This window comes from Cygnus atratus, chromosome 3, assembly GCF_013377495.2.
Source record: "Cygnus atratus isolate AKBS03 ecotype Queensland, Australia chromosome 3, CAtr_DNAZoo_HiC_assembly, whole genome shotgun sequence".
NCBI lineage: Eukaryota > Metazoa > Chordata > Aves > Anseriformes > Anatidae > Cygnus > Cygnus atratus.
In genome coordinates, this window is record NC_066364.1 from 19,761,043 (window position 1) to 19,780,776 (window position 19,734).

General features: G+C 35.0%; 1 protein-coding gene across 1 annotated transcript in view; it reads left to right on the forward strand.

Annotated features, from left to right (window-relative positions):
- Nucleotides 1-19,734, forward strand: part of MYT1L (myelin transcription factor 1 like) — a 130,591-nt gene that overhangs the window by 44,846 nt on the left and 66,011 nt on the right. Inside the window, 5 exon segments of the mRNA XM_035542940.1 lie at nt 5,383-6,360; nt 10,990-11,124; nt 13,697-13,787; nt 16,049-16,156; nt 19,374-19,585. Coding sequence (XP_035398833.1) covers nt 5,383-6,360; nt 10,990-11,124; nt 13,697-13,787; nt 16,049-16,156; nt 19,374-19,585 — 1,524 coding nt within the window.

Below are 19,734 nucleotides of genomic sequence, written 5' to 3' on the forward strand. Positions count from 1 at the left end.
ATTAATATTCATTTTTTCTATTTCAAATGTATTTTAATACCGAAAAGAGGAAAAAAACAAGGAATGTTTTTATATCAGTAAACACTCCTGAGCAGGAAAGAAATTCAAATATGTAAAGATCCCTTTTAAACCTTAGGAAAAAGAAGAAAAAGAAAAAAGGGGGGAAAAAAAAAAAAAAGTATTGCTTATTTTTCCAATGAGCAAATCAAGTTAAAAAGTGGAATACTTAGAAAATGAAAAGATCAAAATGTAACAGGGAAAAAGAAAAAAAAAAGGGGGGGGGGGAAATACATGGTAAAAATTTATGTACAATATTTTAAAGTCTGTACGAGGTTGCTCTAGTCGTCATTCCTACCTTGCAATACTGGATTGTGCTGCAATATGCTGTGTTCTTTAGCTCAGACCTTCCTTGCCATGCTTAATGACTTCCGCTCTTCATTTATTTTACTTTGAATATTAGTTATTATTTGAATACTTCAGGAAGTATTTCAGTACTTCAGGAAGTACTTCAGGAACTTTTGCAGAGATGAAGAACTGCACATGGTCAACTTCAGTTTTCAGTGTGTGCCTGAAACAGAAAAATTTGAAGGCTTGGGCTGTGGTCCAAATCCCATATCAATAAGAGTGTTCAGACTTCTAGAGATTTTGCTTAGTAGAGTTATATGTGTGCTCTATTTCTTCAGTGTGGAGTGGAGATGAAACCGAAACCATGTCAGCTGTTGGAAGCTCACTATAATTTGTACGTCCTCAGTTTCCTTACTTGCAGATTTTTCCAGAGGAGTATCCAATGTGCAAACAGCCCCCTACCCCATATGATGTTGTAACATTGCAAGATTTGGGATTCATTTGTGCCAAGACTGACTTGCTAAATATGCATGCACCTCAGTTTACAGCTTAGGAGAAAAATGGTAGCACAGTAGTATCATACGCTGAGCACTTAGGAACTGACAAGTGGCAGTAGCAAGAGCAGTGAAGTGTTCAAAAACAGGCAACGATGCATGGATAATGAAACTCTTTCTCTTGGCAGGAAGCCTATATAACCACATATAGGTTCAGCTTGTTAGGCATCGTGTTTTCCCATGCTTGGGAGAAAGTGAGTAATTTGATCCACAGACCACAGATTTGGAAAGTCTTGTTCATGAAGTCTTTGGTCTTTGATAGGAATGTAGCTGCTTTAACTGAAGTATCATTGCCTCTCTCTGCAGAATCTCTCAAACTAAATGCTGTATATTATCATTTTCAAAAAGAGGGTGCTGTTTTGCATGACTCCCTACACTAAAATCATAGCAAGCCATTTATTCTGCCAAAAAAAAAAATTTGTTCACATATACATGTGATAGGAACAAAGAGAGGAAGCAATCATGGATATAGATGCTATAGTCCTTATTCTCCAGTGACTCATTGTATGACATGGAAGGAGTCACTCACCTTCTCTGTATCTCAATTTCCCATCTGTAAAATGGGGTTAAAATACCTACCTCACAGGGGTGTTGTGAGGCTTTTTAACATAATGTTTGTAAAGTGCTTTGAGATCCTTGGATGAAAGGTTCAATAAGAAATCAAATTATTCACTTTTTTTTAGTGCCATACAAAAGTGCACTTGTGTTCAAGTGGCTGAAGGCTTCCAGCTCTTTAAAGATATTCCACATACCCTCCACTATAATTTCCCTGCCTGTCATTTGTCTTATCTATGAGAGTTAAACACAACAAATATTGCAATCAGGAATATCTAAATTGTCATGGTATTCTGGGAATGAGGGCTAAAATAATCTGATATTCTTTTTAAACTATGTTGCATATTACTTTTCCACACAACCCCAAAGCTTACAGAAAAAAAGAGATATGATGACTTCATCCACTCTTCACCTGATTGGTTAACTTGTTTCTTTTTGAGACAAACTCAGATGCTTCTTCAAATTAAAAACTGCAATTTGACTCAATGGTTCCAAAAATTCTGTAAGGAGTAGAGTAGGTATTTTAGTGCTATATGCTTTACAGTCATTTAGCACATAGCCATTAAACAACGTAGTATAAAGGTTGGTACCAAATTAAAGGTTAAATCTTCAGAAGCATAGAAACATGAAGTGAAAACAAGAATTGCTTTTACAGAGCTGAATAAAAGAAAAGACAAATAGGTTCACGTAGAACTGCTGGGCTGGCATATTTTGTAGAAGTACTGTTAACTAACACACAAACTAATTCAGTACTCAAATACTCAGTTTAATACACAGGTGACACAGGTGCTTCACTAGAGCAGGCCAGAAGTCTCAGGATCTAACAGACTCTAATCTGGAGAAGATGGTACAGTATGCATAGATATCCTTTTCATTGAAATTAACTACTTCATGGAGATAAACGTGAAAAAGATAATTGATAAAGAAAGTAGAAAATGCAAGAAAAGGACAAAATTAAAAGAGGAGGAATGAAACTAGATTAAAATATTTTTGTTTTCCTCCCTCTCTCATCAGGGATTCATGCTTTACACTTTCTTCTCCTCCACCACCTTTTTTTCTTCTTCTTTTTAGGATTGAACGGGCAGGAGCCCTGAAAAGGATATAACCAATCAAACAGAATAAAAATATTAGTTACAGCTTTCACCCAGCTTCACCTACTCAAAAGGAATTTACATGTCTTCACTCATACAGTACGTGATTCATATTTTGACTTTTCACTGTTGTGGAGGCAAACTATAATACATTCCTATTTTGATGATCATTTACATTACCCTCATTCATGTAAACACAAACACAAAACCCCTTATTTAGAAAAAAAATCCTGAAAAATTTTCACATTTTGAAAATTTCTGTAGTATATCTACTACATACCTTAACAATTCTCTGGATGGCTCAAGAAAACACTATACTTCAGTATCCTGCTAAAGTTGGACTTATTTCACCAGTGTTTCTATATGCCTCATGCTAAATGCAAAGGCACTGTCAATTCTGGACATATAACTTACTTCCCCTTTAATTACTTTGATGTTCTTTCTTCTACATCTGATTGCCCACCAGAAATAACTACAGTAAGCATCCTGTAAAAGCAGCAGTTTCTACTGAGCAATCTTCTTGGCAATAGATTTTAACCTTAATATTTAAATTAATAAATATTTAAATGTGGGATTTGTTTGTACATTTCACTTTAGAAAATGATCATCAATGTATTAAAACATTTGCTTTTCAAATAGTACAAACTCATTATCTAGTAATCCTTAACTGCCTACTTCTATGCAGATATTCAAGGTGGAATTTTTTCAAATAGGAAGCATATGTGGCATCCTTTACTTTTATACTGACAAACTGATACTCTGATATACTTAATTTTTTAGTGACTGAAACATAAATATGAGTAATTTTTATCTTGAACAACTAAAATAAAACCACCTTTGATAATAAATAGGTAACCCACTACTGACTTAGAATAACTTGTTACGTAAAAATAACACACATACTTCCCTGCTAATTATCTTCCCATTTCATTCAAGTAGATAATATGAATTTTATAATACTATACACTTAGAGCTTTTTTTTTTTTTTTTTTTTTTTTTTCCCTAGACATAGCCTAGTCATCTATCAGGTCTGCCACTTAACTACAGCCTACTATCATCCCAGGATCCCTAACCACTGTGTAGAAGGCATACTATCTTGTGGCTGAAACGTTAATTATTGTGCTATTGAGCTTTGTATTTAAAACGCTGATTTATTATCTTGTCCACTGACCTAAAAATTATTTTTGTAAAAAAACATTTCTTATCATCAAAATGTTAGTATGCAAGCCACCTACAACCTGCAATTTCCTGCTTTGTTTTGTTTAACCCAAAACATAAAAGTCATACTTTAGAAAGTGCTACGTATTTAGATGTAACAGTGTTGCAAATACATCTGAGCTGAAAAGATGATATTACAAATTGATGGACTAGCTCTTGAGCAGGTGTTAATTGTCCTAGCTCTACTGATTTCTTTCAGTTTGTACCAGCTGAAAAACTGGCCTAGCATGTCAACCTAATGACAGATTTAGGAACTTTCTTTTCAAGTTGTGATGCTAAATATTTAAATATTGCTTGGGTAGCTGATAATCAAAACAGAATTTATGAGACGTTCATTAGTAAATAATGGTGAATGTATATCTGTTTTAAGAATGGGTCTAAGAATGAGATAACTTCTGAGTTAACATGAGATATCAGAAAACGATGTCTGGATGATATTCATCTGAACAAATACAGATATCTTTAAGATAGGCATCTACTCTGAGCCCCTTTATTGTCAGTGAAGAGAAACAAGCACTTCTAGTAAATGATTTATTTTATTCTGAGGAAGATAACTTAACCAAACCAGGTGGATTATGGCCTTAAAGTGTCTGCTTCTCTTTTTGACCAAGGACGGGATTATTGAGTAGCTTACTGGGGTACGGATGCCTACTTTACTCATATCTAAAGTTAGGTGAAATGAATCTCACCCTCAGGGCCTCACATTGACTCCATCTTATTAAGTTGACCCCCTATTTTTCAGCAGTTACTAAAGCAAAGCTAAGTAAAACATAGTAACTTTGCACCATTCTGTTACAATATTCAGGGTAGTAGAAATAACAGCCCTACCATACATGTATGACCGTATAATTTGGGCTAGCATATTAACTGAAAATTGTATTATGTATATCATTGCTTCTATCTTCCCTTCATGTAACAATTACTTTAAAATTCTTACTTTTCCACAGTTTACATAGCTAAACTGAGAGATTTTGATTTCTACTGATGGATCCACTAAGTAAAATGTTATTTTGATCTTTGCATATAGTTACTGGTTATCTAGTGTTAATGGTGTGTATGGTATGAAAAAAAAAAAAAGTGTCAATTTTCTCTTTGTTGTATATTCTTTCTCTTTTGGTGAATGTTATTCACCATTAAGAGAATAAATCCAGTAGTACTCACTCCGTTGCCACCTTCCACATTTACAGGAGATACAGGAGTAAGAAAAGTTTGAAACCTAGGCTATTATGTCATATCAGTGATATGATTGTAGAAAACCCCATAAAACTATAAATCTAGGAGTGAAAGGAGAAACATAAGTTTCTATGCCATAATATTTTAGCAGTAGTAGTAATTAGCATTTTGATTGTCTTTTTCTTATCATACTTGTGAAAGAAATTCATGTGAATAGCAAATAAGCAAAAATAGCCTTCTGGACTATAGAGAAATTCACTTAATAAAACTTAACTGCACATGGGCCTTAGTGTAATAGAATTGCTGTATGATTAACAATATTTGACATGCAGTTTGTTTTCTGTCCATGCGATTGCAACAACAGTTCCAATTGTAGCCACTTTTTTCTTTTCTTTTCCTTTTTCTTTCTTTCTTTGTTTCTTTCTTTGTTTCTGTTTTTTATGCAGAAGACCATCAAATGAATTGTCACAATACTCGAATAATGCAAGACACAGAAAAAGACGATAACAATAATGATGAGTATGATAATTACGATGAACTGGTGGCCAAGTCATTGTTAAATCTTGGCAAAATTGCTGAGGATGCAGCATACAGAGCCAGGACAGAATCAGAAATGAACAGCAATACATCTAATAGTCTGGAAGATGATAGTGACAAAAATGAAAATATTGGTCGGAAAAGTGAGCTGAGTTTAGATTTAGACAGCGATGTTGTTAGGGAAACAGTGGACTCCCTTAAATTACTAGCACAAGGACATGGTGTAGTGCTATCAGAAAACATTAATGACAGAAATTATGCAGACAATACTTCACAGCAAGATAATAGGAATATGAACTTTGTAATGCTAGGGAAGCCTGTGAACAATGGACTTACGGAAAAAATGGTGGAGGAGAGTGATGAAGAGGTGTGTCTCAGCAGTTTGGAGTGCTTAAGGAACCAGTGTTTTGATCTGGCTAGGAAACTCAGTGAGACAAACCCACAGGAAAGAAATCAACAGCAAAACATGAACACTCGTCAGCATGTCAGGCAAGAAGATGACTTCCAAGGAAGAACACCAGACCGGAATTACTCTGATATGATGAACCTAATGAGGCTTGAAGAACAGTTGAGCCCCAGATCTAGGACTTTTTCTAGCTGTGCAAAGGAGGATGGTTGTCATGAAAGAGACGATGATACCACCTCTATTACTTCAGATAGGTCTGAAGAAGTGTTTGATATGACAAAAGGTAACTTAACCCTTCTTGAGAAAGCAATTGCTTTGGAAACTGAGAGAGCAAAAGCCATGAGAGAAAAAATGGCAGTGGAAGCTGGAAGGAGGGATAATATGAGATCATTTGAGGAACAGTCTCCAAGACAACTTTCTGGGGATGACAGGAAGCCTAAACCCAGTGACGGCCATGTCAAAAAGCCATATTATGGTAAAGGTAATATTTCTATATACCGTATGTTATGTCATGAGAAAGTATGAGCTAACGTGTTAAGTTTTGCATAGAATTCTGAAATGAACTTATTAATTCTACAAAATGGGAACTTTGTTTAAATTGTAGTAGTGTGGCATGATTGTAAAAAAAGTGTCATGCTGTGACTATAAAAAAAAAGCTCATTCTGCAATGTTAGAAATCTGTACAGTATTTTCAGTGAATATCATTTGGCTAAATTAAAAAAAAAAAAACTTTTCAGGGAAACAAAGCAAATAAGAGATCATGTTGAAAGAGGCAAAGATTTTTTCTCAAGCATTTAATACATTTTATAGTAATTACTAAAAACAAACTATATCAGAGAGTGGGGTTTTATGTAGCAGGTAGTCAATCAGCTTTAAAGTGCATATTTTACAGGTTGGATTGGGTAGGTGGCATCATGATTTATAAAATTATCATCAAACGACAGTTATTGATGAAGCCTCTCCCATCTAAAATGTAGAATTGCCTGATAGAAATTGAACAGTATCAGAATGACCGATAACATAAGATAGGGGCAGTGACTGCACATTAATTATCTTAAGATAGTAAGGTAATGGAAACCATTTGCTATGCAAGGCATGGTGTGGCCTGGGCTGAGATCAATAGCAATTTCTTTCTTATGTACATTCCACTTCACTGGTTTCATTCCATTGTGGAAACAGTTAAGGTGCTGCCTTGACCATAATTCAATATAAAAGAAAACAAAACCAAAAAAAAAAAAAGACAAACAAACAAACAAAAAACAGACTAAAGGTTACCTTTAGAATGCGTTTTAATTTACGGGATTATCCTGGTGATGGTGTTTTTATATTACCACACCACTCTTTAATGTATCAACATCTGTACATGTAGGGCTGTATTGTATAAATTGTTCAGTATATCCTGAGATTCACTGAACACCCTTAATTCCCATTGACTTTAGTGGAAGTTGAGGACATGGTATTTCTTAGGACTTGCTAAGCAGGGACTGGTTTCATCTTATATTTGTTATAACAATACTTGGATTCCTTTCTGAAAATGAACTGGGATGGTTGGCAATTTCCTCCTTTTTATAATTCCTTGTTTTGAAAGAGTAATTCCCTAAGATCTCCCTGTATCTTTCAGGTAGGCAATATCTTGGTCCAAGGAAGGCTTTGATCTTTTTTTACAAAACTTAAAGAAAAGTAATGTCCAGTTTCTTAGAAAAGCATGGAAATTACTGTTGTCAAATACTCTTGTGCTATGTATTTTAGTGAAGTATTGTTGTTGGTTTTAAAAAAAAAAAAAAAAAAAAAAAACATAGTCCAGTGAATGCTTTAGTAACTTTGGGTACTTGGGGAAGACAATGTTAGTTAGTGTATTTCTGCATACCATGCAGATGTTCTAAATGTTGTTTGCATATGACATACATTAGGTGCTTTTTCCCTTTGAATATGTGTCTCTAATAAAACCACAGAAAACATGACAAAACATTATTATTTTTTCAAGAGCCTTTTAATTCTGGTAATGTCCAGCCCTTCCAGTCTCTGTATGGATAGGAAAGCATTTCTGCATATTGATCTACTGTCTCCAAAAAGACAGTATATTCTCTAACAATGGCAAAAGTATGAACTGAATATTTCAGTAAATTCTTAAGCTTCTTTGAACCGTTCTGTCCCTTGGCAGCTGAATCAATAATGGGTCCAAACCCCAGCCAGAGACCCAAAAGACAACATTAAATGTTGTGGTAGTTTGGACCAAGAAACTTTGTGCAGCGGATAGCTCTACACATTTTTTTTTTTTTTTTTTTAAGGCAAGAAAGAAAAAACAATTCCTTCCTTACTTTGAAAAACATAAGAAACACTATTGCACTTGTTGAGAGAGGAAGCTTTAAGTAAGGCAATTGATTATATTGTTTGTTCTGAACTCACATATTATCTTCCAAATACTCCTGGAAGTGTTATCCACAGAGATGTGCGATATGGTTAAGTGGAAACTTTTTGGGTACGCAGGTTTGCAGTGAGAAATACCTCTGCCTTTTGTTTTGAGGAGTTCTGCTTTCAGAAATCACTGAAACAACCATTAAAGGACCACAAACTAATTTTTCCCTGCTGTTTAAAACTGTCTAAACTGTCTAAACTTTCTTCTGAAGTTTATGATTAAGACCTTTTGAGTCCTCTGGCAACATTCACTCAGCCAATACTCCTATTGTGACAAAGAATGAAGATATGTTGCAGAATTAAATAAAACTATGCAATATTTCTCCCATTTAGGATTTACAAAAGAGTATCTAGTGCTTTGTAACAAGTTATGGAAAGTTTAGTCAGACGTCTTCCATTAAAAGCAATGGGAAATTTTGCAAGTACAATTTTATGTGAGTTTTGAAATCATTAAGAATAGTATACAGCATCTTTTCTGACTCATTAGACCATAAAGGCTATTAAAGATCTGATAACATGTTATAACCTTACAGCATAAAGACCTGAATACTGTAGATTATTTACTTGACATTGTAAGATGTAAGTGTCCAGATCCTCAGGTGCTCTAAATTAGAATGCATTCATTGACCTCAGTGGAGTTACGACAACATGGAGTAGCTAAAGTTTCTCTAGTTTAAAATCTATAAAAAGCCATTATGGTCTACTAATCATCTACATTTTTTGCAGTCCTCGAATATTGTTATATTTACATAATTTATATTTCATTTACATTACTTATTCACATATCTAATACTTTTACACATCCCAAAGTATTTGACATGAAGAGTTGCTTAGAGTTGTGTATGTATGTAGCTGTGGGCTTGCTGTTCTAGTGGTCTCAGCACAGGCCTATCTGGCAAGAATTCTAATCCCTCCTCTGACATTCACTCCTTTTGTGGCCTTGGGTTTAACTTTTTGATCTCTTTGTTACAATTTCCTGAAGTATAAGATTATGGTATTTCCAAGAGTGTTGTGATAATTGTATAGCATTTTGAAGATGGATATGTATGTGCATTTATCATTAAAGAGCGTGAAAAAAACAAAACAAAACAAAAAACCTGTATACTATAGTCAACATGCAGGCTAAGTAAAGTAAAACTTTCACAATTAGGGATTCTATTTGCAAAATCCAAGGTTTAAATATCACATTAAAATTGAAGAATGGATTTAAAACATGGAGAGTCATTTGAAAAGAGCTGAAGAGTTTCTCTAAAATGAAGGCGTTTCGGATGGACTTGGAATGTAAGAGTATATTCATATAAAACTACTAGAGGGAAATCAAGGAAAAATAAGTCCACAACTGAATGTGAGCTCTGGATTCTATTTATTCATGCTTTAAAAAATGGGTTTATTCATGCTTAAAAAAATGGATTGTGTGTGAAGGTCTGCAAGTACTGAAATTTTTACTGATTGTACTGAGGGTTGCATTTATTAAAGCTGGGATGGAATTTAATGTAAGAAAGACTTTGTAAAAAACACATAGCAAAATCTTATTTTCCAGAGAAGAAAGCATAATTCCTGAAGCAGAGCAATGACAAGAGCAGCAAAAAACACTTAAATGAGGATAGCTCAGATTGGGTATTGAAAGGAGGCTGGACTAAAAAAGATGGAAAGGGGATGTTGTCTGATTGTGATCCAAAATGGTAGCAGTTAGAGTATCCTGAATTTTATTCCTTCAATACTAATATAAATATTTGGAATAGTCTCCAAAATCTGACAACTGTAATCAAAATGATGAGATGTGATTTGTATCATGTGCTGGTCTGGAAGGCTAGGAATGTTATTTGCAGATGTTCTGTAAAAGGAAACAAGCTGATAAAGTATGTGAGCAAATTCTAGTTCAAGATAAATTTCATCAGCAGTTCCACTACTTTCTTGGCAGAAAACCTTATTTTGTTGAAAAAATATCTATTCAGACTTTTCATTGATTTGTAGACAGAAGATCCAACAACATTCTAAAAGGTCATTAACCTTTTAAGCATATGAATATTCAAGCATTATATATGCATTTTTGTAATGGCACAAATTTACACAGCAAGTGCTACTTTCAATAATTCTGATTACAGTGTTTACCCCACCATAATTTATTAAAGAGAAAGGAATATTTTTACTGTTTATAATGAATTTAAAGAAAACAGAGTCATCTGCTCAGAGAACCTTGGAGAAGGGATTTATTTATGCTGAATCATTGAATCATTATGTTAAAGAGCTGGGTTTGCTACTCTAAGGACATTGAACTTCTTTGACAATACGTTTGCAGAATTTAATAAATCAGGCAAATAAGAGCGTGAAGAAGGGAAACTCCAACTAAACAGTTTCCAAATGACCTTACACCCTTGAGCTGATGCTTGCCAGCAGAACGTTGATTGACAGTGGTATGGCTTTGCTACAAAATGGTCACATTCCAATCACTCTGAATGGATACTGCTATGATCATAGGAGCCTGCAGTCTGAAAAGAAGATAATGGGATAAAAGTGACAAAACTGTGTTAAGAAGTAGAAGGGTTTTTTTGTTTGTTTGTTTGTTTGTTTCTTCTAGTTTTCATTTAAAAAAAAAAAAAAACATTTACCAAAGAGTAAATGACATGATTAAATGAACCTTCTAACAGAAATGTGTAAAGCATCATTCACTTGACACATTTGTTGTAAATTATAGATCCCTCAAGAACAGAAAAGAAAGAGAGCAAATGTCCTACCCCTGGGTGTGATGGAACTGGCCATGTAACGGGGCTTTACCCCCATCACCGCAGTTTGTCAGGATGCCCACACAAAGATAGGGTCCCTCCAGAAAGTAAGTTCACATTGTTTCATGGAAACTGGGGATAAAACTACAAAGATTTTTCTAGCATGCTTTATAAACCTTTTATTTAAAAAATAATTTTATTTTTCAGTATGGTTTGTCTCAACTTAGTCAACTGTTCTGTGTTATACTTTTTCCTTTATTCCATCATTTCCATTCTCTACTAACTTTTACACTAAAAGAACAACTTTTAAAGCTGTATTCTTTGATTTTAAGAATGCTAGGTTGTTTTTAAATAGATCTATTCAGTCAACAGAGAAAAAGGTTTCCAGAAGATGTGCACTGCTTTTTCTTCTGCGTGCAGATGTCACATCAACTGTCCCTGTTGTCTTGTACAGGAATAATTGTACTTGAAAAATTTGCAGCCCCTTTCCTTTGTTGTTGTTGTGTCTTAAACATAGTTTATCTTAAGATAATTTATATTATTAAAAATAACAATCTGACTGTTTACTTAGTTATACACCTCAGGATTTTGAGCAATATTCCCCTGTAATTTACATGGGTAGAATTTCCTGACACATCAATGGATTCAGTAAGAGGGAGGTTCACCCATCCAGACACAGACATTAATCAGAAGGCAGAGAGCTCCATTTCTAGAAATCAACCTCCTTGGCTGGTAGAAATGGCATAGTTCTGTTGAAGCTAATTGCTCTATGTTGCTATATGCCAGACAGGCATCTACCTAAGATACAGTTCTCTTTCACACTAATTTAAAAATTGAGTTATTCTGTTGAATCCTATAGCCTAAAATCCCCACTGTCCATCAGCACTTACAGACCTAATCTCAATAGATTTATAAATGACTAAAGGAAACATTAAAGACAGGACTTAAATGTTCCCCAATTTCCAAAGGGAAGTAGTTTCTGAAAGACAGAAAAGTGGAAATAGATCCGCACACCAAGAGTAGCAGACAAAAGAAGTTTCCTCTTTCATGGTAGAGTGGCTTCTCCAAGTAGTAATGAGGAAGTGCTCTAGGAAACTGCTGCATCTTGGTCGATCTCTGAATACAGTAGAACAGATAGATTCATTTCTCTCCTTTGCAAGACCCTGTAATTTTCTGAAGCACAAATATTTTTTTCAGTTGCTCAAAGTTCTCTCATTTTTATAAATGGTAAATAAAAGGCTCTTTAGAAGACTTTGTAAATCAAAGAAGAATATAGCTTTAAACTGTTTGCATGCTCTTGTACCTGATAAAATGAAAAAGGTGAGCTCATCTTTTTATTTTTTCCTGTGATGTTGGCCTTGTGAAGCATGTTTCAAGAACAGCTTTGAATAGTGGGAATTTCAGAGTAAAGCTTTTGCATCTATACACATTTTAGTACACTGATGAAGGGGTGATGATGATGGTTATCTTTTAATCAGTATATGTGGTTAATTTCTCAAGTCTCTGAACAGCTTTTATTCAGTTCTTTACTCAGTCAAGGAATTCACTGATTTTATTAGAACTTTTTTTGAGTGAGAACTAAATACAGGCTTCCAGACTAGTTCTTGTATGAGAAAACTGGAACTTTGTAAGATCTGGATGGCCTCTTTCCATAGAGTGATATACTGCCAATCCAGCTCTGAGACATGGATTCAGATATGTCTCACATCATACAAAACTGTTTAGTGTTACCAAAAAGCTCTTGATAATTTGGCACTTCATAGCATGAGTTTTATGATTCCAAAAAGAGTTGCTCTGAGCAGCTTTGGGAGTAAATTTTCCATTCAGTTTGCAATGGATGCAGATGTAAAGCAGATTATTTGCTTAAGCTTGTACCACCTGTTTCTTTTTTACAAAGGTTTTTGTTGTTGTTGTTGTTGTTTGCTTTGTTTTGTTTTCTACCATCCCCCATTTTTTAATTGCTTTTTTAAATTTTTTTTTTTAGTTTTCAGTCTTTAAAATAATAATAATAATAATAATAATCTATCCATTGCGATTTTCACATCTGTAGACAATGCAAGTTAAAATAAAGGGACCAGTTCTGCTTGTCATATAGATATGAATGGTATTTCTATGTGGATGTGGGCAGAACTGGGCCCTAGATCAATTGGACTGTCTTATAGCTAGTATCAAATTCTAATCAGGGTTGTGCTGAGGTATATTTAAAATAATTCAGTGTTCTACCAGTATAACTTGAGAGCAGATTTTCATTCTCGAGTTTGATACTGTGTATATAAAGCTGTATATTTTGAGCACATACATTTCCTGAAAGAATTTTTTGAGTCCATATTTTTTCATTGGATTGTTGCTGGCTCACAGTTTACTGTTGAGCTGGTGTTTGCTCAGTGTTTTTGTATGAAGAAGATGTTGGAAGTCTTCTGCTTCACTGTTGCATTGAAGATACATTTGATTATAGGTTCTGTAACCTAACTTCCACTGTTGCCCTGTGTTAAAGAGAGTAGGGTCACAATACTTACTTCCCTCATCAGGCTTTATTGGCTATGTGTGTCACGTGTATTTTGAGGAATGCTGGTTGTTAATGAATCCTGCTTTGTTTTAAAATGATTTCATATATACTGGGATTTGATTTTTTTTTCTTGTTTTCATACTCTGCTGTTTTCTCTTACTCTCCTTGTCAAGTTCTTGCCATGCATGAAAATGTTCTTAAGTGTCCTACACCAGGCTGCACAGGCCGGGGCCACGTAAATAGCAACAGGAATTCCCACCGAAGGTAAGGATGCCATCACTGGACACCAATCTAGAGGGAACAGTGCCTCCGAACTGCAGCCCTTCTAGCAGTCCATTGGCTGGGGGGGAAGTGTGAGTGTGTGTTCTGTTGTTTTGTTTCTAAGATTGACAGATGGTGCTTCATGTGCTTTATCTGCTTTAAAGAGTAAAGAGTTTTTTCATGTATTTTCTGGGGAGGACAAGTGTTCATTCGCTTCAGTATGGATGAATTGATTCACAGAAGACATTTTAATCATCCGTTAGGTTTTTGGGTGTGGTGTTTTTTTGTTGTTTTTTTTTTTTTTCTTTCTGTATTGGTATTAGCAGTGATGCAAAATGAATGGTATGACTTCTTCTCTGTCACAGGGACAAGGAAGAGTCTGCCAATATCATCAAGACTAGGACAGAGTTCTTGTCCTCACACTTCACTCTCTTCAGAGACTATTTTATAATGCATGAAAAATTCCACTCTACCCCTAAAAATGATATTTTATACATGAGAAACAATGTTTTGAATACACAGACATTGTAAGAGTTAACTTTTCGACTAAAAAAAAAAAAAATTAGTCTCAACCCCCAAATCTTTATTCAGATATAATTAAAGTAGAATTTTGCTTGATTAAGAAACATTATGAAAATGTCTCATTAAATTTAAAAATTAGAAGCCAAAAATGCTCAATATAAATAGTCAAACAAAGGAAGATTGAGAAAAAATACAACTTTTCTATAGTTTCCTAAAATTAATAATAGATTCTTATACAAGGGATATCACTGCCTTTTAAATTCTGTCACAAAAAAAAAAAAAAAGTTACTATAACTTTTAGTAAGTCATAATTTTTCCTCAAATAATGAGGTCTTGCTTATTTCCTTACAATTTAGGAAAAAAAAATCCAGGAAATGTGAGCAGAGGGTAAAAGGATTCAAAGTTCCTATTATCTAATTCTTTTTTTACTGTTAATCGTAACATGAAGTCTTAAGGGATTACACAGGTGCTGGATGTTCAGTCTTACGGGTTACTGGAGCCCCCCTTACATGCCTCCTGGACTCTCGTGGGTACCTCATCAAGAAACTCGGGTACCCCTTTCTTCTCTGTAGTGATGCTGCTACTAGACGCAGCAAAAATCTCTGAGGAGGTTTTTGGGGATTTATTACTGCTCAAAGCAGCATTCAGTTTTGGTTGGATACCTACTAGAATATTAGAGGTGATTGAAGAAGAGTATGTCAGTAGAGAGCAGCTGCCCTCTGGTATGACTCCAGAGCACTCTCACCCCTCTGCAGATCTAGGACAATTAGGGAGGGCTGAGGGGAGCAGTCTGCAGTCTGTGCTCACCTCTTTCTGCAGCTTTTGGGGCATTTTGCTCTGCTTCATTTTTTATTTTTTTTTCCCTTTGGAGAAAGGAACATCTGGGAATGCGCTGATTTGCCTTTCATTTTAATTTCTTTTCCTGTGGAGAACACAGAGAGCTGCGGTCACATAAGTGTTCGATAGACTGTGACAAGGAAAGGACCCCCTCCATTGTCAGGTCACAGGTTTTTACAGCTTCACTAAGAGCACCATCTGCTGGCATCAATATACTTGTTTTTCACTGTTCTAAATCTTTTCCAGAAGAATCAGGCATATTTTAGTCACTTTAATAGTAGTACAGCATTTGCAAATTTAATTGAATTTTAATTCAAGTGCAATTTCTTTTCATGTTACATCATCTACTATTAGGAAACATACCTTAGTGCTTGAAAGTCATGAACAAACACTAAGCATAACATATTTGAGATGTAGATTTAGAGACCCTAGGCCAAATTTTGCACTCATTTTTATGCCTTGCAAAAAGATTGGAGTTAATGGAGCTGAATGAAGTGTGAAGCAGCACAAAATTTGGCCTAAATGGTACTATCATTTAATCGTCTTCAGCAGCCATTTCATTGGCAACATTTGTAGATGTGTAAAGGTCACAAGTCTGCTAACAGAGCTGCACAGTAGATTCCAGGGTATATTCTCCTCTCTTACTGGTATGTTCACTGGCTGACATCCATAAATAATCTACCCATATACAGTCAGAGAAGAGCAGTTATAAGATCTACCACGCAACTTTGAAAACAGAAGAAAGGAAGTCTAGAGAAAATACATATGACCAAAAAGCTTTTGGAAAGTCTTTTCCTTCAGATTCTTCCTGATGCAGGCTAAGGAGGAGAAGGAGTAATTGGATCAGTGCTATAATGTGAAACTACGCAGGACAAGACAATTAAATTTCCTTTCTGTAATTGCAGCCTCTCTGGATGTCCTATTGCTGCAGCAGAGAAACTGGCTAAAGCTCAAGAGAAGCATCAGAACTGTGATGTGTCAAAATCAAACCAGGCATCAGATCGGGTTTTAAGGTATTAGAAATCACTATAATACTTATTATTATGCAGAATTCATCACACATTCACCTAATCTGAGAATTTATATTTATATACATTGTATATACATATATATCTCCTTTAAAGAAGATTTAGAATTAGGGCTTCTGGATCCAATTCTCACAGAATATATTTCCCACTCAATTTACATGGGGGAGGGTTGGTAATTATTTTGGCAAATACATGTAAAGCTGAAAAGCTCATTTTTGTCTTAGGCATTGTTTGGTGTAAAGATGACTGCTGGAGTGCAAAGTCTAAGAACAATGTGAAAAAAGTTGGTATCTTTTGGGAATAAACTAATATTTACCGGTAAGTCTTGGTTTTTTCAGCAGGCTTTTACTAGTAAATATCAGTTTAAATTAAACCAGAAGCCCTATTTGCATTACCAAAACGATAGTAGACCTTTTGACAGGACACGTGGAAAAATGACGTGTGTAGCTTAGATTCCAAAATAAGGTCAGATATAGTTCTTTGTCTCTTTCCCCACTCACTGCCAGGAAGGATGGAAAGAGAAAAATTGTCCTAAATTTTTTAATGGGAAGGACCTTGAACCAATTTGACATAATTATACCCATTTTCTTCATCCACATAGGATTCTGCATTTATCCAAAGCTGTATCCAGCTTTGTGCTATTGTCTCTTCTTTTGAGATATGTGGGTGGAAAAAATTGTTTCTAAGGAGCTGAAGTGTGAAGGATACATGTAAAGGGACTAGACTTCTGCATGATTTTACAAGCCTTATATTGATGATGCCCCAAGAGCTGCAGAATTTCTCCATGGATACTGAGATATTTGTGGGCTAGATTAGGTACATCCCTCTCAGCTGTTGTGAACAACATGGAGGAAGGGCCACAGCTTTAGTTCCCAGAATTTCCTACTGATCCTGTAGGTTTCTTAGTATTTGGTTGTCCTCTAGATTTAAAATCTGACAGGGTAGCTTAAAATGAAAATTTTCTACTGTATTAACAACATTATTCTTTGCATATTCTCTTAAACTTCATCTAATCTTGATGGTCTTTTCAAAAAAACACTAATAAACCTAAGAACACAGAATTATGGTTCGCATCTGCAGAATATTTTTTGTAGAGCTTATTGACCTTTTTTATGTTCCTCGGATTATTTTTGATGGGCTTTGTTTTAACTGTCCCTAATTCAGGTTATGCTATTTTTCATATAGCATCCCAGACAGTTTTCGTAGAGAAAGATTCTTTAAAACCTGTTAATAAAAAAAGGTCTTTTGAGGGAATAACATGGTTTCTCACTTATGGAAAAAGGCAAATGAAAAATGCAGTGGTTTTTAACACTGCTCATTAGAAAGAAGTCACTGAAGTCAGATACCATACAAAGAAGGCAACTACTCAAAAGCTCATCTAGTTTGCTGGCAAACTCCCTAGGAAGTTGCATAGCAGTTTTAACTTTGCTTGTGAGTCTGCACTGTGTTTCAAATTTTATAGGCAGTTCACCCAATGCTTTCTTCTTATCTCCTGCTTTCCCTTTTACCATTAAGTCATTGAAGTATTTAAGATGAAGAACTTGGGAGTTATTTATATTTACATGCAGGTGTCTGATGGGGAGACAGAGATGCTCCAAGAGTAAATTCTGAATATTTGTCCTCATGCTAGTTTCCATCCCACCTGCATTTAAAATTTCTTTGAAAGAAGTCAAATTCATAAGACTTCTGTTCTGTAGAAATTTTGGATTTGCATTGAATGTGCAGGAATTGAGCTGCATTTTTTTTAGCTAAGTGTAGATTATCTTGAGATAGGATCAAAATACTATTAATATCAGCTCATTGTATACATGAGCACCCTGTATTTTGGAGGGAAACCTGTCTAAAGAAATGAACATACATAAGTCAAATGGAATAGTATGAATAATATGATTTTTTGGCAGATCTTTACATACATATCCTGACTAAATTATATGAAAAAGAATTCTTTCAGAAAAACAACAACAACAACAACAACAACAACAACAAAAAACATTATACTCAAAACTTAATTCTTACTAGACATCACATCCCATTTTGTCAGCCAGCATGATGATTCTTCTGGTCTTGACTGAATTTGTGATCCTGTGAATGTTCCTTCTATTTCCTCTGTTTATAAATGCAGTACAGAAAACAAAAGAAATAAAAAAACAAGCTTGATATGATTCTTGATTCCAGCAGAAGCACTTCAGGTGTGTTGTTCATCATCCTTACCTCCTGCTAAATGCAATAGGTAGACATGCATCACTGTGTAGCATTTGCTTCCTATGACTCATTTATATAACACTTTCTTATGTAGGTAAAGCTTCAGGATCTGACCTTTATTTACTTAATTTATACATTGAGAGCTGATGACTTCTGTGTCCACATGCAGAAGACAGAGTGACAGTGGGGGAGTTCACTACAGCATTCCTTCACTATTTCAAAACTTACTTCAGTGACCTGAAAGATCAGTTGGGGCTTTTCCTGATTATCATCTCTGACCCTAAAGGAAAGAGAAATTTAGCTGATATTTTTATTCTGTATTCATTCGCAGAAACTTCCTTCATGTGTGTATCTGTGTAGCAAGAGTTACAGCTCCTGCCAGAACCTTGCATTTAAGGGTGAGCAGGACCTGTGAGGCACTGGCACAAAGTCCACAGAGATTGTGAGAATCTTGTGTGTATTTCTCAAAATTAACCTGGATCTGTATACTGAAGAATGCAACAGGATGAAACAGGACTAACTCCATTGGAAAACATACAGGAAAACAGCGTACAACTCTGTTGAAAGAAATTTAGAGGAAACTCTATTGATTAAATGGAGCTTCCACTGCTAATTTTTGTTTTTGACATTTAAAGGAATTTGTCCAAACCTCTTCTGTCGGTCCACTTACCCCTTTTTGCTTCACCTCCCAAAAGAGAAAATGTTTGCTATGTGATGCAAGTACATTGGGAAAGGGAAACCCTGAAGTATTTTAAAACAGAATTTTAAAATAGGTACAGGGTACATTTAGTGGTATTAGAATTAGTTTTGTCTAGGTTTTGTTCAAGAAAATATATATTGTTTGTCTGCTGAAAATAACCAAACGAAGCAAATGCAATAATATATTGCTGTCTCTTGAGTACAAGAAATAACTACGATTTTCTAATCTGAACTATAAATTATGCACAAACACATTAAACTGAACTGCATCTAACAAACTTTACATATCTTTAATTTCTAGGCCCATGTGCTTTGTTAAGCAATTGGAGATCCCTCAGTATGGCTACAGAAACAATGTCCCCACCACCACACCCCGCTCCAACTTGGCCAAGGAACTAGAGAAATACTCTAAGACTACGTTTGAATATAACAGTTATGACAACCATGCCTATGGCAAGAGAGCCATAGCTCCCAAGGTGCAATCCAGAGATATATCCCCCAAAGGATATGATGGTAGGAGGTGCACACTCTTATACATGAGAGACAAGTTTGCAGTTAATCTTGTTGTTGTATATGTAAACATCATACAATTAAGACATGTTTTCATGTTCATATAGTATTATGAGGAATGCTGTCATGTGTAAGATATTTTAAAGGCTTTT